Consider the following 26662-nt stretch of genomic DNA (forward strand, 5'->3'; position numbering starts at 1 on the left):
GTGTTCTCTTGTAATGTAGAGACTGTTCTCTTGTAATGTAGAGACTGTTCTCTTGTAATGTACAGAGTGTTCTCTTGTAATGTAGAGACTGTTCTCTTGTAATGTAGAGACTGTTCTCTTGTAATGTAGAGAGTGTTCTCTTGCAATGTAGAGACTGTTCTCTTGTAATGTAGAGAGTGTTCTCTTGTAATGTAGAGACTGTTCTCTTGTAATGTAGAGAGTGTTGTCTTGTAATGTAGAGAGTGTTCTCTTGTAATGTAGAGAGTGTTCTCTTGTAATGTAGAGAGTGTTCTCTTGTAATGTAGAGACTGTTCTCTTGTAATGTAGAGAGTGTTCTCTTGTAATGTAGAGACTGTTCTCTTGTAATGTAGAGAGTGTTCTCTTGTAATGTAGAGACTGTTCTCTTGTAATGTAGAGAGTGTTCTCTTGTAATGTAGAGAGTGTTCTCTTGTAATGTAGAGAGTGTTCTCTTGTAATGTAGAGAGTGTTCTCTTGTAATGTAGAGACTGTTCTCTTGTAATGTAGAGAGTGTTCTCTTGCAATGTAGAGACTGTCCTCTTGTAATGTAGAGAGTGTTCTCTTGTAATGTGGGGAATGTTCTCTTGTAATGTAGAGAGTGTTCTCTTGTAATGTGGGGAATGTTCTCTTGTAATGTAGAGAGTGTTCTCTTGCAATGTAGAGACTGTTCTCTTGTAATGTAGAGAGTGTTCTCTTGTAATGTAGAGAGTGTTCTCTTGTAATGTAGAGAGTGTTCTCTTGCAATGTAGAGAGTGTTCTCTTGTAATGTAGAGAGTGTTCTCTTGTAATGTAGAGAGTGTTCTCTTGTAATGTAGAGAGTGTTCTCTTGTAATGTAGACTGTTCTCTTGTAATGTGGAGAGTGTTCTCTTGTAATGTAGAGACTGTTCTCTTGTAATGTAGAGAGTGTTCTCTTGTAATGTGGGGAATGTTCTCTTGTAATGTAGAGAGTGTTCTCTTGTAATGTGGGGAATGTTCTCTTGTAATGTAGAGAGTGTTCTCTTGTAATGTGGGGAATGTTCTCTTGTAATGTGGGGAATGTTCTCTTGTAATGTAGAGACTGTTCTCTTGTAATGTGGGGAATGTTCTCTTGTAATGTAGAGACTGTTCTCTTGTAATGTAGAGAGTGTTCTCTTATAATGTAGAGACTGTTCTCTTGTAATGTAGAGAGTGCTCTCTTGTAATGTAGAGAGTGTTCTCTTGTAATGTAGAGACTGTTCTCTTGTAATGTAGAGAGTGTTCTCTTGTAATGTAGAGAGTGTTCTCTTGCAATGTAGAGAGTGTTCTCTTGCAATGTAGAGAGTGTTCTCTTGTAATGTAGAGACTGTTCTCTTGTAATGTGGGGAATGTTCTCTTGTAATGTAGAGAGTGTTCTCTTGTAATGTAGAGACTGTTCTCTTGTAATGTAGAGACTGTTCTCTTGTAATGTAGAGACTGTTCTCTTGTAATGTAGAGACTGTTCTCTTGTAATGTAGAGACTGTTCTCTTGTAATGTAGAGACTGTTCTCTTGTAATGTAGAGACTGTTCTCTTGTAATGTAGAGACTGTTCTCTTGTAATGTGGAGAGTGTTCTCTTGTAATGTAGAGAGTGTTCTCTTTCAATGTAGAGAGTGTTCTCTTGTAATGTAGAGAGTGTTCTCTTGTAATGTGGATACTGTTCTCTTGTAATGTAGAGAGTGTTCTCTTGTAATGTGGAGAGTGTTCTCATGTAATGTAGAGACTGTTCTCTTGTAATGTAGAGAGTGTTCTCTTGTAATGTAGAGACTGTTCTCTTGTAATGTAGAGAGTGTTTTCTTGTAATGTGGAGAGTGTTCTCTTGTAATGTAGAGAGTGTTCTCTTTCAATGTAGAGAGTGTTCTCTTGTAATGTAGAGAGTGTTCTCTTGCAATGTAGAGAGTGTTCTCTTGTAATGTAGAGAGTGTTCTCTTGTAATGTAGAGAGTGTTCTCTTGCAATGTAGAGAGTGTTCTCTTGTAATGTAGAGACTGTTCTCTTGTAATGTAGAGAGTGTTCTCTTGTAATGTAGAGACTGTTCTCTTGTAATGTAGAGACTCTTCTCTTGTAATGTAGAGACTGTTCTCTTGTAATGTAGAGACTGTTCTCTTGTAATGTAGAGACTGTTCTCTTGTAATGTAGAGAGTATTCTCTTGTGATGTGGAGAGTGTTCTCTTGTAATGTAGAGACTGTTCTCTTGTAATGTAGAGAGTGTTCGCTTGTAATGTAGAGACTGTTCTCTTGTAATGTAGAGACTGTTCTCTTGTAATGTGGAGAGTATTCTCTTGCAATGTAGAGACTGTTCTCTTGTAATGTAGAGACTGTTCTCTTGTAATGTGGAGAGTGTTCTCTTGTAATGTAGAGAGTGTTCTCTTTCAATGTAGAGAGTGTTCTCTTGTAATGTAGAGAGTGTTCTCTTGTAATGTGGAGACTGTACTCTTGTAATGTAGAGACTGTTCTCTTGTAATGTGGAGAGTGTTCTCTTGTAATGTAGAGACTGTTCTCTTGTAATGTAGAGACTGTTCTCTTGTAATGTGGAGAGTGTTCTCTTGTAATGTGGAGACTGTTCTCTTGTAATGTAGAGACTGTTCTCTTGTAATGTAGAGAGTGTTCTCTTTCAATGTAGAGAGTGTTCTCTTGTAATGTGGAGAGTGTTCTCTTGTAATGTAGAGAGTGTTCTCTTTCAATGTAGAGAGTGTTCTCTTGTAATGTAGAGAGTGTTCTCTTGCAATGCAGAGAGTGTTCTCTTGTAATGTAGAGAGTGTTCTCTTGTAATGTAGAGAGTGTTCTCTTGCAATGTAGAGAGTGTTCTCTTGTAATGTAGAGACTGTTCTCTTGTAATGTAGAGAGTGTTCTCTTGTAATGTGGAGAGTGTTCTCTTGTAATGTAGAGAGTGTTCTCTTTCTATGTAGAGAGTGTTCTCTTGTAATGTAGAGAGTGTTCTCTTGCAATGTAGAGAGTCTTCTCTTGTAATGTAGAGTGTTCTCTTGTAATGTAGAGAGTGTTCTCTTTCAATGTAGAGAGTGTTCTCTTGTAATGTAGAGAGTGTTCTCTTGTAATGTGGAGACTGTTCTCTTGTAATGTAGAGAGTGTTCTCTTGTAATGTGGGGAATGTTCTCTTGTAATGTAGAGAGTGTTCTCTTGTAATGTAGAGACTGTTCTTTTGTAATGTAGAGACTGTTCTCTTGTAATGTAGAGAGTGCTCTCTTGTAATGTAGAGAGTGTTCTCTTGTAATGTAGAGAGTGTTCTCTTGTAATGTAGAGACTGTTCTCTTGTAATGTGGAGAGTGTTCTCTTGTAATGTGGGGAATGTTCTCTTGTAATGTAGAGAGTGTTCTCTTGTAATGTAGAGACTGTTCTCTTGTAATGTAGAGACTGTTCTCTTGTAATGTAGAGAGTGTTCTATTGTAATGTAGAGAGTGTTCTCTTGCAATGTAGAGAGTGTTCTCTTTCAATGTAGAGAGTGTTCTCTTGTAATGTAGAGAGTGTTCTCTTGTAATGTGGAGACTGTTCTCTTGTAATGTAGAGAGTGTTCTCTTGTAATGTAGAGACTGTTCTCTTGTAATGTAGAGAGTGTTCTCTTGTAATGTAGAGACTGTTCTCTTGTAATGTAGAGACTGTTCTATTGTAATGTAGAGAGTGTTCTCTTGTAATGTAGAGAGTGTTCTCTTGCAATGTAGAGAGTGTTCTCTTTCAATGTAGAGAGTGTTCTCTTGTAATGTAGAGAGTGTTCTCTTGTAATGTGGAGACTGTTCTCTTGTAATGTAGAGAGTGTTCTCTTGTAATGTGGAGAGTGTTTTCTTGTAATGTAGAGAGTGTTCTCTTGTAATGTGGAGAGTGTTCTCTTGTAATGTAGAGACTGTTCTCTTGTAATGTAGAGACTGTTCTCTTGTAATGTAGAGACTGTTCTCTTGTAATGTAGAGACTGTTCTCTTGTAATGTAGAGACTGTTCTCTTGTAATGTGGAGAGTGTTCTCTTGTAATGTAGAGACTGTTCTCTTGTAATGTAGAGACTGTTCTCTTGTAATGTAGAGACTGTTCTCTTGTAATGTAGAGAGTGTTCTCTTGTAATGTGGAGAGTGTTCTCTTGTAATGTAGAGAGTGTTCTCTTTCAATGTAGAGAGTGTTCTCTTGTAATGTAGAGAGTGTTCTCTTGCAATGTAGAGAGTGTTCTCTTGTAATGTAGAGAGTGTTCTCTTGTAATGTACAGAGTGTTCTCTTGCAATGTAGAGAGTGTTCTCTTGTAATGTAGAGACTGTTCTCTTGTAATGTAGAGAGTGTTCTCTTGTAATGTAGAGACTGTTCTCTTGTAATGTAGAGACTGTTCTCTTGTAATGTAGAGACTGTTCTCTTGTAATGTAGAGACTGTTCTCTTGTAATGTAGAGACTGTTCTCTTGTAATGTAGAGACTGTTCTCTTGTAATGTGGAGAGTGTTCTCTTGTAATGTAGAGAGTGTTCTCTTTCAATGTAGAGAGTGTTCTCTTGTAATGTAGAGAGTGTTCTCTTGGAATGTGGAGACTGTTCTCTTGTAATGTAGAGACTGTTCTCTTGTAATGTGGAGAGTGTTCTCTTGTAATGTAGAGAGTGTTCTCTTTCAATGTAGAGAGTGTTCTCTTGTAATGTGGAGAGTGTTCTCTTGTAATGTAGAGAGTGTTCTCTTTCAATGTAGAGAGTGTTCTCTTGTAATGTAGAGAGTGTTCTCTTGCAATGTAGAGAGTGTTCTCTTGCAATGTAGAGAGTGTTCTCTTGTAATGTAGAGACTGTTCTCTTGTAATGTAGAGAGTGTTCTCTTGTAATGTGGAGATTGTTCTCTTGTAATGTAGAGTGTTCTCTTGTAATGTAGAGAGTGTTCTCTTTCAATGTAGAGAGTGTTCTCTTGTAATGTAGAGAGTGTTCTCTTGTAATGTAGAGAGTGTTCTCTTGCAATGTAGAGAGTGTTCTCTTGTAATGTAGAGACTGTTCTCTTGTAATGTAGATAGTGTTCTCTTGTAATGTGGAGAGTGTTCTCTTGTAATGTAGAGAGTGTTCTCTTTCAATGTAGAGAGTGTTCTCTTGTAATGTAGAGAGTGTTCTCTTGCAATGTAGAGAGTGTTCTCTTGTAATGTAGAGACTGTTCTCTTGTAATGCAGAGAGTGTTCTCTTATAATGTGAAGAGTGTTCTCTTGTAATGTAGAGAGTGTTCTCTTTCAATGTAGAGAGTGTTCTCTTGTAATGTAGAGAGTGTTCTCTTGCAATGTAGAGAGTGTTCTCTTGTAATGTAGAGTGTTCTCTTGTAATGTAGAGAGTGTTCTCTTTCAATGTAGAGAGTGTTCTCTTGTAATGTAGAGAGTGTTCTCTTGTAATGTGGAGACTGTTCTCTTGTAATGTAGAGAGTGTTCTCTTGTAATGTGGAGAGTGTTCTCTTGTAATGTAGAGACTGTTCTCTTGTAATGTAGAGAGTGTTCTCTTGTAATGTAGAGACTGTTCTCTTGTAATGTAGAGAGTGTTCTCTTGTAATGTGGAGAGTGTTCTCTTGTAATGTAGAGAGTGTTCTCTTTCAATGTAGAGAGTGTTCTCTTGTAATGTAGAGAGTGTTCTCTTGCAATGTAGAGAGTGTTCTCTTGTAATGTAGAGAGTGTTCTCTTGTAATGTAGAGAGTGTTCTCTTGCAATGTAGAGAGTGTTCTCTTGTAATGTAGAGACTGTTCTCGTGTAATGTAGAGAGTGTTCTCTTGTAATGTAGAGTGTGTTCTCTTGTAATGTAGAGACTGTTCTCTTGTAATGTAGAGAGTGTTCTCTTGTAATGTAGAGAGTGTTCTCTTGTAATGTGGGGAATGTTCTCTTGTAATGTAGAGAGTGTTCTCTTGTAATGTGGGGAATGTTCTCTTGTAATGTAGAGAGTGTTCTCTTGTAATGTAGGGAATGTTCTCTTGTAATGTAGAGAGTGTTCTCTTGTAATGTAGAGACTGTTCTCTTGTAATGTAGAGAGTGTTCTCTTGTAATGTAGAGAGTGTTCTCTTGTAATGTAGAGACTGTTCTCTTGTAATGTAGAGACTGTTCTCTTGTAATGTAGAGAGTGTTCTCTTGTAATGTAGAGACTGTTCTCTTGTAATGTAGAGAGTGTTCTCTTGTAATGTAGAGACTTTTCTCTTGTAATGTAGAGACTTTTCTCTTGTAATGTAGAGACTGTTCTCTTGTAATGTATAGACTGTTCTCTTGTAATGTAGAGAGTGTTCTCTTGTAATGTAGAGACTGTTCTCTTGTAATGTAGAGACTGTTCTCTTGTAATGTAGAGACTGTTCTCTTGTAATGTAGAGAGTGTTCTCTTGTAATGTAGAGAGTGTTCTCTTGTAATGTAGAGACTGTTCTCATGTAATGTAGAGAGTGTTCTCTTGTAATGTAGACACTTTTCTCTTGTAATGTAGAGACTGTTCTCTTGTAATGTAGAGACTGTTCTCTTGTAATGTAGAGAGTGTTCTCTTGTAATGTAGAGACTGTTCTCTTGTAATGTAGAGACTGTTCTCTTGTAATGTAGAGAGTGTTCTCTTGTAATGTAGAGAGTGTTCTCTTGTAATGTAGAGAGTGTTCTCTTGTAATGTAGAGCTGTTCTCTTGTAATGTAGAGAGTGTTCTCTTGTAATGTAGAGAGTGTTCTCTTGTAATGTAGAGACTGTTCTCTTGTAATGTAGAGACTGTTCTCTTGTAATGTGGGGAATGTTCTCTTGTAATGTAGAGACTGTTCTCTTGTAATGTAGAGACTGTTCTCTTGTAATGTAGAGAGTGTTCTCTTGTAATGTAGAGAGTGTTCTCTTGTAATGTAGAGACTGTTCTCTTGTAATGTAGAGACTGTTCTCTTGTAATGTAGAGACTGTTCTCTTGTAATGTGGAGACTGTTCTCTTGTAATGTAGAGACTGTTCTCTTGTAATGTAGAGACTGTTCTCTTGTAATGTAGAGAGTGTTCTCTTGTAATGTAGAGACTGTTCTCTTGTAATGTAGAGACTGTTCTCTTGTAATGTAGAGAGTGTTCTCTTGTAATGTAGAGAGTGTTCTCTTGTAATGTAGAGACTGTTCTCTTGTAATGTAGAGAGTGTTCTCTTGTAATGTAGAGACTGTTCTCTTGTAATGTGGAGACTGTTCTCTTGTAATGTAGAGACTGTTCTCTTGTAATGTAGAGACTGTTCTCTTGTAATGTAGAGAGTGTTCTCTTGTAATGTAGAAACTGTTCTCTTGTAATGTAGAGACTGTTCTCTTGTAATGTAGAGAGTGTTCTCTTGTAATGTAGAGACTGTTCTCTTGTAATGTAGAGACTGTTCTCTTGTAATGTAGAGAGTGTTCTCTTGCAATGTAGAGACTGTTCTCTTGTAATGTAGAGAGTGTTCTCTTGTAATGTAGAGAGTGTTCTCTTGTAATGTAGAGAGTGTTCTCTTGTAATGTAGAGAGTGTTCTCTTGTAATGTAGAGAGTGTTCTCTTGTAATGTAGAGAGTGTTCTCTTGTAATGTAGAGACTGTTCTCTTGTAATGTAGAGAGTGTTCTCTTGTAATGTAGAGACTGTTCTCTTGTAATGTAGAGAGTGTTCTCTTGTAATGTAGAGACTGTTCTCTTGTAATGTAGAGAGTGTTCTCTTGTAATGTAGAGAGTGTTCTCTTGTAATGTAGAGAGTGTTCTCTTGTAATGTAGAGAGTGTTCTCTTGTAATGTAGAGAGTGTTCTCTTGTAATGTGGGGAATGTTCTCTTGTAATGTAGAGAGTGTTCTCTTGTAATGTAGGGAATGTTCTCTTGTAATGTAGAGAGTGTTCTCTTGTAATGTAGAGACTGTTCTCTTGTAATGTAGAGAGTGTTCTCTTGTAATGTAGAGAGTGTTCTCTTGTAATGTAGAGACTGTTCTCTTGTAATGTAGAGACTGTTCTCTTGTAATGTAGAGAGTGTTCTCTTGTAATGTAGAGACTGTTCTCTTGTAATGTAGAGAGTGTTCTCTTGTAATGTAGAGACTTTTCTCTTGTAATGTAGAGACTTTTCTCTTGTAATGTAGAGACTGTTCTCTTGTAATGTATAGACTGTTCTCTTGTAATGTAGAGAGTGTTCTCTTGTAATGTAGAGACTGTTCTCTTGTAATGTAGAGACTGTTCTCTTGTAATGTAGAGACTGTTCTCTTGTAATGTAGAGAGTGTTCTCTTGTAATGTAGAGAGTGTTCTCTTGTAATGTAGAGACTGTTCTCATGTAATGTAGAGAGTGTTCTCTTGTAATGTAGACACTTTTCTCTTGTAATGTAGAGACTGTTCTCTTGTAATGTAGAGACTGTTCTCTTGTAATGTAGAGAGTGTTCTCTTGTAATGTAGAGACTGTTCTCTTGTAATGTAGAGACTGTTCTCTTGTAATGTAGAGAGTGTTCTCTTGTAATGTAGAGAGTGTTCTCTTGTAATGTAGAGAGTGTTCTCTTGTAATGTAGAGCTGTTCTCTTGTAATGTAGAGAGTGTTCTCTTGTAATGTAGAGAGTGTTCTCTTGTAATGTAGAGACTGTTCTCTTGTAATGTAGAGACTGTTCTCTTGTAATGTGGGGAATGTTCTCTTGTAATGTAGAGACTGTTCTCTTGTAATGTAGAGACTGTTCTCTTGTAATGTAGAGAGTGTTCTCTTGTAATGTAGAGAGTGTTCTCTTGTAATGTAGAGACTGTTCTCTTGTAATGTAGAGACTGTTCTCTTGTAATGTAGAGACTGTTCTCTTGTAATGTGGAGACTGTTCTCTTGTAATGTAGAGACTGTTCTCTTGTAATGTAGAGACTGTTCTCTTGTAATGTAGAGAGTGTTCTCTTGTAATGTAGAGACTGTTCTCTTGTAATGTAGAGACTGTTCTCTTGTAATGTAGAGAGTGTTCTCTTGTAATGTAGAGAGTGTTCTCTTGTAATGTAGAGACTGTTCTCTTGTAATGTAGAGAGTGTTCTCTTGTAATGTAGAGACTGTTCTCTTGTAATGTGGAGACTGTTCTCTTGTAATGTAGAGACTGTTCTCTTGTAATGTAGAGACTGTTCTCTTGTAATGTAGAGAGTGTTCTCTTGTAATGTAGAAACTGTTCTCTTGTAATGTAGAGACTGTTCTCTTGTAATGTAGAGAGTGTTCTCTTGTAATGTAGAGACTGTTCTCTTGTAATGTAGAGACTGTTCTCTTGTAATGTAGAGAGTGTTCTCTTGCAATGTAGAGACTGTTCTCTTGTAATGTAGAGAGTGTTCTCTTGTAATGTAGAGAGTGTTCTCTTGTAATGTAGAGAGTGTTCTCTTGTAATGTAGAGAGTGTTCTCTTGTAATGTAGAGAGTGTTCTCTTGTAATGTAGAGAGTGTTCTCTTGTAATGTAGAGACTGTTCTCTTGTAATGTAGAGAGTGTTCTCTTGTAATGTAGAGACTGTTCTCTTGTAATGTAGAGAGTGTTCTCTTGTAATGTAGAGACTGTTCTCTTGTAATGTAGAGAGTGTTCTCTTGTAATGTAGAGAGTGTTCTCTTGTAATGTAGAGAGTGTTCTCTTGTAATGTAGAGAGTGTTCTCTTGTAATGTAGAGAGTGTTCTCTTGTAATGTAGAGAGTGTTCTCTTGTAATGTAGAGAGTGTTCTCTTGTAATGTAGAGAGTGTTCTCTTGTAATGTAGAGAGTGTTCTCTTGTAATGTAGAGAGTGTTCTCTTGTAATGTAGAGACTGTTCTCTTGTAATGTAGAGAGTGTTCTCTTGTAATGTAGAGAGTGTTCTCTTGTAATGTAGAGAGTGTTCTCTTGTAATGTACAGACTGTTCTCTTGTAATGTACAGACTGTTCTCTTGTAATGTAGAGACTGTTCTCATGTAATGTAGAGAGTGTTCTCTTGTTATGGTATGATCTCGTTGCTAGGAAGTGAGCCATCAAGAAAGTGTTATCTATGACGTGGCAGAACTGGTGAATGTTCACTAGTAACTGAGTGATGTAGTAGTGTTCTCTAGAACGTAGGACTCTTGTTAGTATTCTCTAGTGAAATATTAATCTAGTGAGTGTTCTCTAGAGAGAGAGGGGGTGCCCTAGTTAGTGTTTTCTAGTGCGAGATTGATGAAGTTAATATTCTCTAGTAAGTGCTGATCAAGCGAGTGTTCTCTAGTTCCTGGGTTATCTAGTGGGTGTCTAGTAAATGGTTCATCTAGTTGATGTTCTCTAGAAAGTGGTTTATCTAGTGTTCCCTTATAATTTGGTAATATAGTAAGTGTTCTCTAATAAGTGGTTAATGCAGTGAATGTTTAGTAACTTGTTGATCTTGTAAATGTTAACTAGTGCGTGATTGATCTAGAGAGTGTTCTCTATTTAAAGGGTTTTCTAGTTTGTGTTCTCCAGTAAATGGGTGTTCTAATGTTTTCTGATCTGGTCTGTGTTTTCTAGTGAGAGGGTAATCTAGTGAGTGCTTTCTAGTAAGAGGTTGATCTAGTGACTTTTCTTTGTTTTATCTAGTGACTGTTCTCTAGTAAGATGGTGATCTAGCAAGTTTCTTCGTGTGTTCTCTAGTTACTGGGTGGTCTCGTGATTGTTGGGTTATCTAATGATTGTTCTCTACTAAATGATGTGGGTGAACTCTAGAATGTGAGCGATTTAGTTTTCTTTAACAATTAGATAATCTAGTGAGTGCTCTGTACTAAGTGGATGATATAGTGAATGTTGTCGCGTGCGTATATCTAACTGATATTTTCTAGCTTGCCCCAAGTAAGAGTATTCAGAAGGTCTTCTGTGTTCGGTGGACTTAAGTGAGTGTTGCCTAATTAGTGGTCCCTAGACGGTATAAGTGTAGTTCGTGCTCCTTAGAAGTCTCCGCAGAGTACCTAGACTGTAGCTAATGGTTCTTTAAAGATTGAATTATTTCTTACTGGATATACTTAGTGATTCTTAAGAGTGTGTAGTTACTGATCCATATGGGAGTAGCAAATGATCCCTAGAAGGTAAAATTAAAAGTCCCAGGAGAATGTCGTCAATGACCCCTAGAAAGTGCAGTTAGTGGCTCATAGAGGATGTAGTTTGTGGTTCATGGAGGGCGTTGTTAGTGCTCTCTGGATATTGTAGGGTTTTTACCCTTTGAGGATGTAATTAATGGTCTATAGAGGGTGTAGTTAGTGGTCCCTAAAAGGTGTAGTTAGTGGTCCCTAGAGAGTGTAGTTAGTGGTTCCTAGAGGGCGTAGATGTGGTGGTCCCTAAAAGGTGTAGTTAGTAGTCCCTTGAGAGTGTAGCTAGTGGTCCCTAGTGGGCGTAGTTAGTGGTTCCTAGAAGGTGTAGTAAGTAGTCTCTAGAGAGTGTACGTAAGATTTCTTAAAGGGTGTTGTTAGTGGTCACTAGAAGGTGCATGTAGTAAGTTTATTTAAAAATTAAGACATCGCACGAGCCTTGTGGATAGACGATAGAGCATCAACTTGCTTAACACTTCTGTTCATGAAATGGCAAGATTCTCATTATATTGGCATTAGTGAGGCACAATTCTTCTGACACTGTGTCTCCGTCAAAAAGCCACAAGATATCATTCTGAAATTATTGCAAATATTGCACAGTGAATGATGAATTTGTCATTCTGTGAGTCAAATGATGCAAAAAATTGGTTTACAGAATAACTGAGTGAACATACGAACACAACCTTGTCCTTCAAAGCAAGATTTTTAGGAACTCAGAGTCCATGAGATTATTTTTAGGAGAGAGCAAACAGTGGGGTTAATTGACCAGAATTTTCCTTCAGACAGCACGTTTCCTTGCCCTGAGGTTTTTAAATAATAAAACTACAGGTTATATACCTGAAATCAAAATGAATAGTCAAGTTTTTTACACTGACTCATCTTGTATTGACGATTTCTGCAGAAACTTCTTACCATTGAATAGTTTCGATTATTTCCTCCAACAGGCATTACGAACTTGTTGAATAATATATACGAGAATGGGACGTTGGTACGAATTTGGGGTTGCAGAGATTATCGCTATTGGTTGACGAACAGCGGCAGGATGGTGATGGCACGCCCAGGTGACTCCAACTGGTATTACACCGGTCAATGCTTCTGTAAGTAGCACGCGCATTGGTTTTTTGGACAGGTAGGCGTGGGAAGATGTATTATGAGAGTTGCGTCTGTTTCTGACTTGCAATATGCCATTTTATGAGGGTAATGAGCTAACAAGGGACTAATCATATGACTCCTTAAGAATATCTTAAAAACTTTTGTACTGTTTAAACAGTTACATCCTTGACTGATGGTCACAAGTTATGACTGAACCGAGGATAAGATAAGATTTCGTTCGGATTTTTAACCCCGGAGGGTTAGCCACCCAGGATAACCCAAGAAAGTCAGTGCGTCATCGAGGACTGTCTAACTTATTTCCATTGGGGTCCTTAATCTTGTCCCCCAGGATGCGACCCACACCAGTCGACTAACACCCAGGTACCTATTTGCTGCTAGGTGAACAGGACAACAGGTGTAAGGAAACGTGTCGAAATGTTTCCACCCGCCGGGAATCGAACCCGGGCCCTCCGTGTGTGAAGCGGGAGCTTTAGCCACCAGGCCACCGGGCCACCACCACCAGGCCACCGGGCCACCACCACCAGGCCACCGGGCCTAACAATTTAATTACCCAAATTAGTTCAACACCTTTCTAGCCTAATTTCATCCGTATAATACCTAAAAAGGTTAGAACAATATATAATTGTTTGGCCAACACATTCATCTTACAGGATTGTTTTCAGATAAAACTCGAGCACACAGGAAGATTTACAAATTAAACTTTAACACACAAGACGCGGGAGGTGGTTTTCAGACAATATTTCAATATCTAGGATGTTTTTCAGAAAATACTTCATACAGGATGGACCTTAGACCAGACTCCATCACAGGAATGTATTAAATAGCTCTCCAACACACACACACACACACACACACACACACACACACACACACACACACACACACAAATTAAACACTCAGTATCCAGGATTTTTTTTAGACCATTCCCAACATTTAAGATAATTCTCAGATCATAATCTGACAACAGGTCGGTTTTCAGAATAAACTAAATAATCTTTAGATCACACTGCAACACAGACAATGGGTTCAAAACATTGTTCATCACAGAGAATGTCTTTCAGACAATCCGGCAACAGAGGATGTTTTTCAGACAATCCTGCAACACAGGATGGCTTTCAGGCAATCTTGCAACACAGGATGTCTTTTAGACAATCCTGCAACACAGGACGCCTTTCAGACAATCCTGCAACACAGGATGGCTTTCAGACCAAACTCCAACATTCAGGATGGGGCTGAATTTTGAGTTGTTGTTTCTAACTGGAAGGAAAGAACTGTGAAGATGCTACAAAGGACTGAAATTAGGAAAGATAAGGAAACACGAACAGGGATTTATAGACTTCAAAATCTATCGTTTACAATTTCATGAAATTTCTGATGAATATTAGATTTAGAACATAATGAACAACTTAAACTCATTTAATATTTTTTTCATGTAACAAATCTCCATAATTTTCACTCAAATTCCAAAACTGCAGTCAAGAAATGAAATAAAAATAAATTTACACAGTGTGATAAAAATAATTCAGAGAGACATAACATCAAGACAGACATGTTTCCCTGTTGCTTGAAACTATAATTTCCTGGTGCCTAGCCTCCACACATCATCACTAACATGCTCTTTACACCTCACAGGCACGAAAAATGATAATCCTTGCAACACCGCAGCCCCTACACCAGCTGGCGCCCACGTAAAGAAAACACTGCCTTCTAGAGCTGGCAATAACTTATACGGAGTGTACTACGAGTGTGACTCTGGTTCTCTGACAGTAAACGGTTACCCTGGAATCCTGATGCAGTGTTTAGGCGGAATCTGGGTAAATAACTCAGACTACTGTGTTCAAGGTAAGAAGCTGAGGAAGACAGTCACGAAAGCGCTTGGAATTTCATTTTTCTTTCACAGCGGTTGTTTTGCATATTCTGAAATCACCTGTTTACTGTGATCTTATTGCATATATATATATATATATATATATATATATATATATATATATATATATATATATATATATATATATATATATATATATATATATATATATATATATATATATATATATATATATATATATATATATATATATATATATGCAATAAGATCACAGTAAACAGGTGATTTCAGAATATGCAAAACAACCACTGTGAAAGAATAGAGAAATTCCAAGCGCTTTCGTGACTACTCACATTATCCTTGATAATGTGAGTAGTCACGAAAGCGCTTGGAATTTCTCTATTCTTTCAGAGTGGTTGTTTTGCATATGTATATATATATGTATATATATATATGTGTATATATATATATATATATATATATATATATATATATATATATATATATATATATATATAAACAGCTATTGGAGGATAGATGGGCTAATGAGAGCATAGGCAATGGGGTCGAAGAGGTATGGGGTACGTTTAAAAATGTAGTGTTAGTGTGTTCAGCAGAAGTTTGTGGTTACAGGAAAGTGGGTGCAGGAGGGAAGAGGAGCGATTGGTGGAATGATGATGTAAAGAGAGTAGTAAGGGAGAAAAAGTTAGCATATGAGAAGTTTTTACAAAGTAGAAGTGATGCAAGGAGGGAAGAGTATATGGAGAAAAAGAGAGAAGTTAAGAGAGTGGTGAAGCAATGTAAAAAGAGAGCAAATGAGAGAGTGGGTGAGATGTTATCAACAAATTTTGTTTAAAATAAGAAAAAGTTTTGGAGTGAGATTAACAAGTTAAGAAAGCCTAGAGAACAAATGGATTTGTCAGTTAAAAATAGGAGAGGAGAGTTATTAAATGGAGAGGTAGAGGTATTGGGAAGATGGAAGGAATATTTTGAGGAATTGTTAAATGTTGATGAAGATAGGGAAGCTGTGATTTCGTGTATAGGGCAAGGAGGAATAACATCTTGTAGGAGTGAGGAAGAGCCAGTTGTGAGTGTGGGGGAAGTTCGTGAGGCAGTAGGTAAAATGAAAGGGGGTAAGGCAGCCGGGATTGATGGGATAAAGATAGAAATGTTAAAAGCAGGTGGGGATATAGTTTTGGAGTGGTTGGTGCAATTATTTAATAAATGTATGGAAGAGGGTAAGGTACCTAGGGATTGGCAGAGAGCATGCATAGTTCCTTTGTATAAAGGCAAAGGGGATAAAAGAGAGTGCAAAAATTATAGGGGGATAAGTCTGTTGAGTGTACCTGGTAAAGTGTATGGTAGAGTTATAATTGAAAGAATTAAGAGTAAGACGGAGAATAGGATAGCAGATGAACAAGGAGGCTTTAGGAAAGGTAGGGGGTGTGTGGACCAGGTGTTTACAGTGAAACATATAAGTGAACAGTATTTAGATAAGGCTAAAGAGGTCTTTGTGGCATTTATGGATTTGGAAAAGGCGTATGACAGGGTGGATAGGGGGGCAATGTGGCAGATGTTGCAAGTGTATGGTGTAGGAGGTAGGTTACTGAAAGCAGTGAAGAGTTTTTACGAGGATAGTGAGGCTCAAGTTAGAGTATGTAGGAAAGAGGGAAATTTTTTCCCAGTAAAAGTAGGCCTTAGACAAGGATGTGTGATGTCACCGTGGTTGTTTAATATATTTATAGATGGGGTTGTAAGAGAAGTAAATGCGAGGGTCTTGGCAAGAGGCGTGGAGTTAAAAGATAAAGAATCACACACAAAGTGGGAGTTGTCACAGCTGCTCTTTGCCGATGACACTGTGCTCTTGGGAGATTCTGAAGAGAAGTTGCAGAGATTGGTGGATGAATTTGGTAGGGTGTGCAAAAGAAGAAAATTAAAGGTGAATACAGGAAAGAGTAAGGTTATGAGGATAACAAAAAGATTAGGTGATGAAAGATTGAATATCAGATTGGAGGGAGAGAGTATGGAGGAGGTGAACGTATTCAGATATTTGGGAGTGGACGTGTCAGCGGATGGGTCTATGAAAGATGAGGTGAATCATAGAATTGATGAGGGAAAAAGAGTGAGTGGTGCACTTAGGAGTCTGTGGAGACAAAGAACTTTGTCCTTGGAGGCAAAGAGGGGAATGTATGAGAGTATAGTTTTACCAACGCTCTTATATGGGTGTGAAGCGTGGGTGATGAATGTTGCAGCGAGGAGAAGGCTGGAGGCAGTGGAGATGTCATGTCTGAGGGCAATGTGTGGTGTGAATATAATGCAGAGAATTCGTAGTTTGGAAGTTAGGAGGAGGTGCGGGATTACAAAAACTGTTGTCCAGAGGGCTGAGGAAGGGTTGTTGAGGTGGTTCGGACATGTAGAGAGAATGGAGCGAAACAGAATGACTTCAAGAGTGTATCAGTCTGTAGTGGAAGGAAGGCGGGGTAGGGGTCGGCCTAGGAAGGGTTGGAGGGAGGGGGTAAAGGAGGTTTTGTGTGCGAGGGGCTTGGACTTCCAGCAGGCATGCGTGAGCGTGTTTGATAGGAGTGAATGGAGACAAATGGTTTTTAATACTTGACGTGCTGTTGGAGTGTGAGCAAAGTAACATTTATGAAGGGATTCAGGGAAACCGGCAGGCCGGACTTGAGTCCTGGAGATGGGAAGTACAGTGCCTGCACTCTGAAGGAGGGGTGTTAATGTTGCAGTTTAAAAACTGTAGTGTAAAGCACCCTTCTGGCAAGACAGTGATGGAGTGAATGATGGTGAAAGTTTTTCTTTTTCGGGCCACCCTGCCTTGGTGGGAATCGGCCGGTGTGATAATAAAAAAAAAAATAAATAATAAATATATATATATATACATGTTTATATATATACATATATATATATATATATACATATATATATATATATATATATATATATATATATATATATATATATATATATATATATATATATATATATATATATATATATATATATACTTTATAAAACTGGGATGCTTAAATGTGCGTGGATGTAGTGCGGATGACAAGAAACAGATGATTGCTGATGTTATGAATGAAAAGAAGTTGGATGTCCTGGCCCTAAGCGAAACAAAGCTGAAGGGGGGTAGGGGAGTTTCAGTGGGGGGAAATAAATGGGATTAAATCTGGAGTATCTGAGAGAGTTAGAGCAAAGGAAGGGGTAGCAGTAATGTTGAATGATCAGTTATGGAAGGAGAAAAGAGAATATGAATGTGTAAATTCAAGAATTATGTGGATTAAAGTAAAGGTTGGATGCGAGAAGTGGGTCATAATAAGCGTGTATGCACCTGGAGAAGAGAGGAATGCAGAGGAGAGAGAGAGATTTTGGGAGATGTTAAGTGAATGTATAGGAGCCTTTGAACCAAGTGAGAGAGTAATTGTGGTAGGGGACCTGAATGCTAAAGTAGGAGAAACTTTTAGAGAGGGTGTGGTAGGTAAGTTTGGGGTGCCAGGTGTAAATGATAATGGGAGCCCTTTGATTGAACTTTGTATAGAAAGGGGTTTAGTTATAGGTAATACATATTTTAAGAAAAAGAGGATAAATAAGTATACAAGATATGATGTAGGGCGAAATGACAGTAGTTTGTTGGATTATGTATTGGTAGATAAAAGACTGTTGAGTAGACTTCAGGATGTACATGTTTATAGAGGGGCCACAGATATATCAGATCACTTTCTAGTTGTAGCTACACTGAGAGTAAAAGGTAGATGGGATACAAGGAGAATAGAAGCATCAGGGAAGAGAGAGGTGAAGGTTTATAAACTAAAAGAGGAGGCAGTTAGGGTAAGATATAAACAGCTATTGGAGGATAGATGGGCTAATGAGAGCATAGGCAATGGGGTCGAAGAGGGATGGGGTAGGTTTAAAAATGTAGTGTTAGAGTGTTCAGCAGAAGTTTGTGGTTACAGGAAAGTGGGTGCGGGAGGGAAGAGGAGCGATTGGTGGAATGATGATGTAAAGAGAGTAGTAAGGGAGAAAAAGTTAGCATATGAGAAGTTTTTACAAAGTAGAAGTGATGCAAGGAGGGAAGAGTATATGGAGAAAAGAGAGAGGTTAAGAGAGTGGTGAAGCAATGTAAAAAGAGAGCAAATGAGAGAGTGGGTGAGATGTTATCAACAAATTTTGTTGAAAATAAGAAAAAGTTTTGGAGTGAGATTAACAAGTTAAGAAAGCCTAGAGAACAAATGGATTTTGTCAGTTAAAAATAGGAGAGGAGAGTTATTAAATGGAGAGTTAGAGGTATTGGGAAGATGGAGGGAATATTTTGAGGAATTGTTAAATGTTGATGAAGATAGGGAAGCAGTGATTTCGTGTATAGGACAAGGAGGAATAACATCTTGTAGGAGTGAGGAAGAACCAGTTGTGAGTGTGGGAGAAGTTCGTGAGGCAGTAGGTAAAATGAAAGCGGGTAAGGCAGCCGGGATTGATGGGATAAAGATAGAAATGTTAAAAGCAGGTGGGGATATAGTTTTGGAGTGGTTGGTGCAATTATTTAATAAATGTATGGAAGAGGGTAAGGTACCTAGGGATTGGCAGAGAGCATGCATAGTTCCTTTGTATAAAGGCAAAGGGGATAAAAGAGAGTGCAAAAATTATAGGGGGATAAGTCTGCTGAGTATACCTGGTAAAGTGTATGGTAGAGTTATTATTGAAAGAATTAAGAGTAAGACGGAGAATAGGATAGCAGATGAACAAGGAGGCTTTAGGAGAGGTACGGGGGGTGTGGACCAGGTGTTTACAGTGAAACATATAAGTGAACAGTATTTAGATAAGGCTAAAGAGGTCTTTGTGGCATTTATGGATTTGGAAAAGGCGTATGACAGGGTGGATAGGGGGGCAATGTGGCAGATGTTGCAAGTGTATGGTGTAGGAGGTAGGTTACTGAAAGAAGTGAAGAGTTTTTACGAGGATAGTGAGGCTCAAGTTAGAGTATGTAGGAAAAAGGGAAATTATTTCCCAGTAAAAGTAGGCCTTAGACAAGGATGTGTGATGTCACCGTGGTTGTTTAATATATTTATAGATGGGGTTGTAAGAGAAGTAAATGCGAGGGTCTTGGCAAGAGGCGTGGAGTTAAAAGATAAAGAATCACACTCAAAGTGGGAGTTGTCACAGCTGCTCTTTGCTGATGACACTGTGCTCTTGGGAGATTCTGAAGAAAAGTTGCAGAGATTGGTTGATGAATTTGGTAGGGTGTGCAAAAGAAGAAAATTAAAGGTGAATACAGGAAAGAGTAAGGTTATGAGGATAACAAAAAGATTAGGTGATGAAAGATTGAATATCAGATTGGAGGGAGAGAGTATGGAGGAGGTGAATGTATTCAGATATTTGGGAGTGGACGTGTCAGCGGATGGGTCTATGAAAGATGAGGTGAATCATAGAATTGATGAGGGGAAAAGAGTGAGTTGTGCACTTAGGAGTCTGTGGAGACAAAGAACTTTGTCCTTGGAGGCAAAGAGGGGAATGTATGAGAGTATAGTTTTACCAACGCTCTTATATGGGTGTGAAGCATGGGTGATGAATGTTGCAGCGAGGAGAAGGCTGGAGGCAGTGGAGATGTCATGTCTGAGGGCAATGTGTCGTGTGAATATAATGCAGAGAATTCGTAGTTTGGAAGTTAGGAGGAGGTGTGGGATTACCAAAACTGTTGTCCAGAGGGCTGAGGAAGGGTTGTTGAGGTGGGTCGGACATGTAGAGAGAATGGAGCGAAACAGAATGACTTCAAGAGTGTATCAGTCTGTAGTGGAAGGAAGGCGGGGTAGGGGTCGGCCTAGGAAAGGTTGGAGAGAGGGGGTAAAGGCGGTTTTGTGTGCGAGGGGCTTGGACTTCCAGCAGGCATGCGTGAGCGTGTTTGATAGGAGTGAATGGAGACAAATGGTTTTTAATACTTGACGTGCTGTTGGAGTGTGAGCAAAGTAACATTTATGAAGGGGTTCAGGGAAACCGGCAGGCCGGACTTGAGTCCTGGAGATGGGAAGTGCAGTGCCTGCACTCTGAAGGAGGGGTGTTAATGTTGCAGTTTAAAAACTGTAGTGTAAAGCACCATTCTGGCAAGACTGATGGAGTGAATGATGGTGAAAGTTTTTCTTTTTCGGGCTCTGGTGGCCTCGTGGTTAACGCTCTCGCTTCACACGGTGAGGGCCTGGGTTCGATTCCCAGCCAGAGTAGAAACATTGGACGTGTTTCTTTCCACCTGTTGTCTATGTTCCCCATCAGTAAAATGGGTACCTGGGTGTTAGTCGACTGGTGTGGGTCGCATCCTGGGACACTGACCTAAGGAGACCTGGTCACAGATCGGGCCGCGGGGGCGTTGACCCCCGGAACTCTCTCCAGGTAAACCCTGCCTTGGTGGGAATCGGCCAGTGTGATAATAAATAAATATATATATATATATATATATATATATATATATATATATATATATATATATATATATATATATATATATATATATATATATATATACTTATATATATATATATATATATATATATATATATATATATATATATATATATATATATGTATATATATATATATGTATTTATATATATATGTATATATATATAGGGATAGGGGGGCAATGTGGCAGATGTTGCAGGTGTATGGTGTAGGAGGTAGGTTACTGAAAGCAGTGAAGAGTTTTTTACGAGGATAGTGAGGCTCAAGTTAGAGTATGTAGGAAAGAGGGAAATTATTTCCCAGTAAAAGTAGGCCTTAGACAAGGATGTGTGATGTCACCGTGGTTGTTTAACATATTTAAAGATGGGGTTGTAAGAGAAGTAAATGCGAGGGTCTTGACAAGAGGTTTGGAGTTAGAAGATAAAGAATCACACATGAAGTGGGAGTTGTCACAGTTGCTCTTTGCTGATGACACTGTGCTCTTGGGAGATTCTGAAGAGAAGTTGCAGAGATTGGTGGATGAATTTGGTAGGGTGTGCAAAAGAAGAAAATTAAAAGTGAATACAGGAAAGAGTAAGGTAATGAGGATAACAAAAAGATTAGGTGATGAAAGATTGGATATCAGATTGGAGGGAGAGAGTATGGAGGAGGTGAATGTATTCAGATATTTGGGAGTGGACGTGTCAGCGGATGGGTCTATGAAAGATGAGATGAATCATAGAATTGATGAGGGGAAAAGGGTGAGTGGTGCACTGAGGAGTCTGTGGAGGCAAAGAACTTTGTCCTTGGAGGCAAAGAGGGGAATGTATGAGAGTACAGTTTTACCAACGCTCTTATATGGGTGTGAAGCATGGGTGATGAATGTTGCAGCAAGGAGAAGGCTGGAGGCAGTGGAGATGTCATGTCTGAGGGCAGTGTGTGGTGTGAATATAATGCAGAGAATTCGTAGTTTGGAAGTTAGGAGGAGGTGCGGGATTACCAAAACTGTTGTCCAGAGGGCTGAGGAAGGGTTGTTGAGGTGGTTCGGACATGTAGAGAGAATGGAGCGAAACAGAGTGACTTCAAGAGTGTATCAGTCTGTAGTGGAAGGAAGGCGGGATAGAGGTCGGCCTGGGAAAGGTTGGAGGGAGGGGGTAAACCACCGGACCACCCAACCCTACAAGAATGGCGCAGCCAGCACATAGCTAGGTGTTGGGCAGCCATCCAAGGGCCTAGGGAGGTGTGGGAGCTTCTAAGTTAATTTCATTCTCATCCCTGTTTGGTGTACTAGCCTCACGAGCAGTATTTATATATTATTGTAACCACGAACGAGTGGTATTGATCAATAACAACACTGCGCTAGCCAAGGATTCGAACCCATGTTGCACTGGCCTGCCTCATGGTAAGCGAGAACCACATGACGCTTTAAACCACAGGACCACCCAACCCTACAAGATGGCGGCCCAACAACTAGCTGTGTGCTGGCTGCGCCATTCTTGTAGGGTTGAGTGGTCCTGTGGTTCAAAGCGTCATGTGGTTCTCGCTTACCATGAGGCAGGCCAGGACAACATGGGTTCGAATCCTTTGCTAGTGCAATGTTGTTATTGATCACTGACACTCCTTCTTTGTTACATAAATATATATATATATATATATATATATATGTATATATATATATATATATATATATATATATATATATATATATATATATATAATGTATATATATATATATATATATATATATATATATTTATGTTTATGTTTTTTTCTGTAAATGTATTTTGTTTATTAATAAATGTTCACATAGGATAAAAAATATATAGGGGGTGGTAGGAGAAGCAAATATTGAAACAGCTCCGGGGTGAACCTTGAGTTTTCCCTGAGGTACGTTTATTGTCTTCTCTGAGGATGAGGGTCCCCATTCCAGCTATAGAGGTGGTACTTTAAAAAAAATATATATATATATATATATATATATATATATATATATATATATATATATATATATATATATATATATATATATATTTATATATATATATATATATATATATATATATATATATATATATATATATATATATATATATATATATATATATATATATATATATATGCAAAACAACCACTGAAAGAATAGAGAAATTCCAAGCGCTTTCATGACTACTCACATTGATAATGTGAGTAGTCACGAAAGCGCTTGGAATTTGTCTATTCTTTCACAGTGGTTGTTTTGCATATTCTGAAATCACTTGTTTGCTCTGATCTCATTGCATATATATATATATATATATATATATATATATATATATATATATATATATATATATATATATATATATATATATATATATATATATATATATATATATATATATATATATATATATATACAAAACCACTGTGAAAGGATAGTGAAATTCCAAGTGCTTTCGTGACTTCTCACATTATCAAGGAACTATAAAGACAATACATCAAAGGAAGGCATATAAAGGGTCTAGACAACACCTCACCATCACATCCCACAACAAAGCAACACCTGACGTGTGACGACACCCGATTCATAAGAAAGGAGGAACACTGCAGCAGGACCGCTGGCCCAACTGGACAGGTCCTTCTCGACATCCCACTAACAAAATATTCTACCCAAGAATTAAGATTTATTTTTTGTCCAATGTGCAGTATTATTAAATTCTTCCCAAAGTTTATTAATTATAAATGGATCTAATTTATACAAACCAAAGAAAATATTCATATTATTTTCAAAACTGCTTTTTATGAAACAAGATTCAATTATATTCCTGTCGACCATGCACTTGATACAATTTTCTCAACTTTTTGAAAATCAATTGGATGGTTAAAATCTCTCACATAAATAAATAAAGCATTAGAATCTTGTCCAATTCTAATGCTATATTTATGTTGTTTTAATCTTAGTTCGAGACTTATCGAAAATTTAACAAGGAATCTTATAGACACATCCGTCAGCATTTTGGGGGGAATTCTTTATCAAAGGTTTTTTTTTACTGTATCAAGATTTGTAAATACAACTTTGATATTAAAAGCCTTAAGAAGAGAAGGCATACCAACCAAGTTTTCATGGTAAGGGAGAACCAACATATTTTTAGTTGAATAAGGCTGGTTGTCCCTTTTTGGATTGTAAAAAGTATTTCTAGTTATTTTAAAAGATTTAACAATTACGTTTCTTGAGTATTTCAGATCAAAGCTCTCAAAAACATTGATGAGGAAACCGACAGTTTAACTCTATCTTGATGTGAAGAATAATAGTGGACATAGGAACAGTTATTTGTAGGTTTTCTGTAAATTTTAAATTTGAATTCATTATTACCCTTAATAATTAAAACATCTAGAAAAAGCAATGAGTTATTTTTCTCAAATTCAACAGTAAAGTTTGTAGAATGCGCTAAGCTATTTAATTTAAAAAGGAAATGATTTATACCTATATTCTTAGGCATAAGACACAAAATATCATCAACATATCTGAACCATTTAGCTTTATTAGGGAGGGCCAACGGGCCTGCTGCAGTGTTCTTATGAGTCGAGTGTTGTCGTGCGTCAGGTGTTGCTTTTTTGTGGGATGCGATGGTGAGTTGTGGTCTCGGCCCTTTATATGCCTTTGAAGTTTTGTTTTTATAGTTCCTTGATAATGTGAGAAATCACGACATCGCTTGGAATTACACTATTCTTTCACAGTGGTTGTTTTGCATATTCTGATATCACCTGTTTACTATGATCTTATTCCATATATATGCATATATATATATATATATATATATATATATATATATATATATATATATATATATATATATATATATATATATATATATATATATATATATATGTATATATATATATATATATATATATATATATATATATATATAATTAAATATATATATATATATATATGTCGTGCCGAATAGGCAGAACTTGCGATCTTGGCTTAAATAGCAACGCTTATCTTGCCATATAGGACAAGTGAAAATTTGTGTATGCAAAAATTTCGCCAAAATCATTCTGAACCTAACGAAAAAAATATATATGATTGTGTTTGTTTAGTACTAAATTATTGTAAACGTATTTTAAATATATTTAGTTGGGTTAGGATAAAATAAATTGCTCTTGTTATAATAAGGTTAGGTAAGTTTTCTAAGATTCTTTTGGTGCAGAATTAAAATTGTTTATATTAACATTAATGAAAAAATATATTTTTACACGTATAAGAAAAAAATTTAGAAATGACTTAATTTTAAATGAGTTCTTGCTAATTGACCAGTTTTACATATTCGGCACGACATTATATATATATATATATATATATATATATATATATATATATATATATATATATATATATATATATATATATATATATATATATATATATATTTATTTATATGTCGTGCCGAATAGGCAGAACTTGCGATCTTGGCTTAAATAGCAACGCTCATCTTGCCATATAGGACAAGTGAAAATTTGTGTATGCAATAATTTCGCCAAAATCATTGTGAACCTAACGAAAAAAATATATTTCACTGTGTTTGTTTAGTATTAAATTATTGTAAACAAATCTAAAATATATTTAGCTGGTTTAGGCTAAAATAAATTGTTCTTGTTATAATAAGGTTAGGTAAGTTTTCTAAGATTCGTTTGGAGCAAAATTAAAAAATTTTACATTAACATTAACGAAAAAAAATTATCTTCAAACGTATAAGAGAAAATTTTAGAAAGGACTTAATTTTAAATGAGTTCTTGCTAATTGACCAGTTTTACATATTCGGCACGACACGACTGTACTTTCCATCCTCAGGACTCAATTTCGGCCTGCCGGTTTTCCTGAATCATTTTATAAATGTTACAATACTCATATTTCAACAGCACGTCAAGTCCTAAAAACCATTTGTCTCCATTTGCTCCTGTCTAACATGCTCATTCATGCTTGCTGGAAGTCTAAGACCCTCTCACACGAAACCTCATTTACTCCCTCAATCAAACCTTTCCTAAGCTGACGCCTACCCTGCTTTCCCTCTACTACAAATATATACACTCTCGAATTTATTCTATTTTGTTCCATCCTCTCTATATGTCCGAACCACTTCAACAACCCCTCCCCAACCCTCTGGAAAATAGTTTTGGTAATCTTGCACCTCCTCCTAATTTCCAGAGTTCGAATTCTCTACATTATATTCACACCACACATTGCCCTCAGACATGACTTCTCCACTGCCTCCTGCCTTCTCCTTGTTGCAACATTCACCACCCATGTTTCACACCCATATAAGTGCGTTGGTTTAACTTAACCGTCATACATTCCCCTGTTTGCTTCCATGGAGAAAATTCTTTGGCTCCACAGACTCCTAAGTACACCACTCACTTTTATCCCCTCATCAATTCTATAACTCACCTCAACTTTCATTGACACATCCACTCCTAAATATCTGAATACATTCTCCTCCTCCATACTCTCTCCTGTTTGATATCCAATCTTTCATCACCTATTTTTTTTTGTAATCCTCATCACTTTACTCTTTCCTATATTCACTTTTAATTTTCTTCTTTTATTTTCCTTGCCCAAGTCATCCACCAACCTCTACAACTTCTCTTCAGAATCTCCCAAAAGCACAGTCTCATCAGCAAAGAGCAACTGTGACAACTCGCACATTCTTTTAGATTCTTTATCTTTTAACCCCACACTTCATGCCAACACCCGAGCATTCACTTCTCTTACAACCCCATCCATAAATATATTGAACAACCATGGTGACATTACACATCCTTGTCTAAGGCCTACTTTTTCTGGTATATAATCTCCCTCTCTCCAACATACTCTAACCTGAGCCTCACTGTCCTCGTAAAAACTCTTCACTGCTTTCAGTAACCTACCTCCTATTCCATACATTTGGAACGTCTGCCAAATTGCCCCATCCCCCTATCACCCCTGCCAAACGCTTTTTCCAAATCCACAAATACTACAAAAACCTCTTTACCCTTATCTATATACTGTTTACCTATATGTTTCACCCCCTGCCTCTCCTAAAACCTCCTTATTCTTCTGCTATGCTACTCTCCGACTAGAATGAAATTAGCCTATAGCCATCCACACCATCGTGTGTCCTTGGGTAGGGAGCACCACATCCAGTTCCGCTGGATGCCCTATTCTTAAAGATCATATGGTTCAGTGGATAAGGGCGTCATGTGTTTTCGCCCACCATAAGGCAGGCCAAAGCAGCATGGGTTCGAGTCCTTGGCTAGTGTAGTGATGTTATTTATCAATACCACTCGCTCGTGGTCACAATAATATATATATATATATATATATATATATATA

General features: G+C 37.4%; 1 protein-coding gene across 1 annotated transcript in view; it reads left to right on the forward strand.

The window, feature by feature from the left end:
- Nucleotides 1-26662, forward strand: part of LOC128685267 (uncharacterized) — a 209556-nt gene that overhangs the window by 26439 nt on the left and 156455 nt on the right. The window contains exons 2-3 of the mRNA XM_070082741.1: nt 11870-12022; nt 13671-13880. Coding sequence (XP_069938842.1) covers nt 11870-12022; nt 13671-13880 — 363 coding nt within the window. The remainder of the gene's footprint in view (nt 1-11869; nt 12023-13670; nt 13881-26662) is intronic.

Source organism: Cherax quadricarinatus, chromosome 8 (genome assembly GCF_038502225.1).
Source record: "Cherax quadricarinatus isolate ZL_2023a chromosome 8, ASM3850222v1, whole genome shotgun sequence".
In the NCBI taxonomy this organism is placed as follows: Eukaryota; Metazoa; Arthropoda; class Malacostraca; order Decapoda; family Parastacidae; genus Cherax; species Cherax quadricarinatus.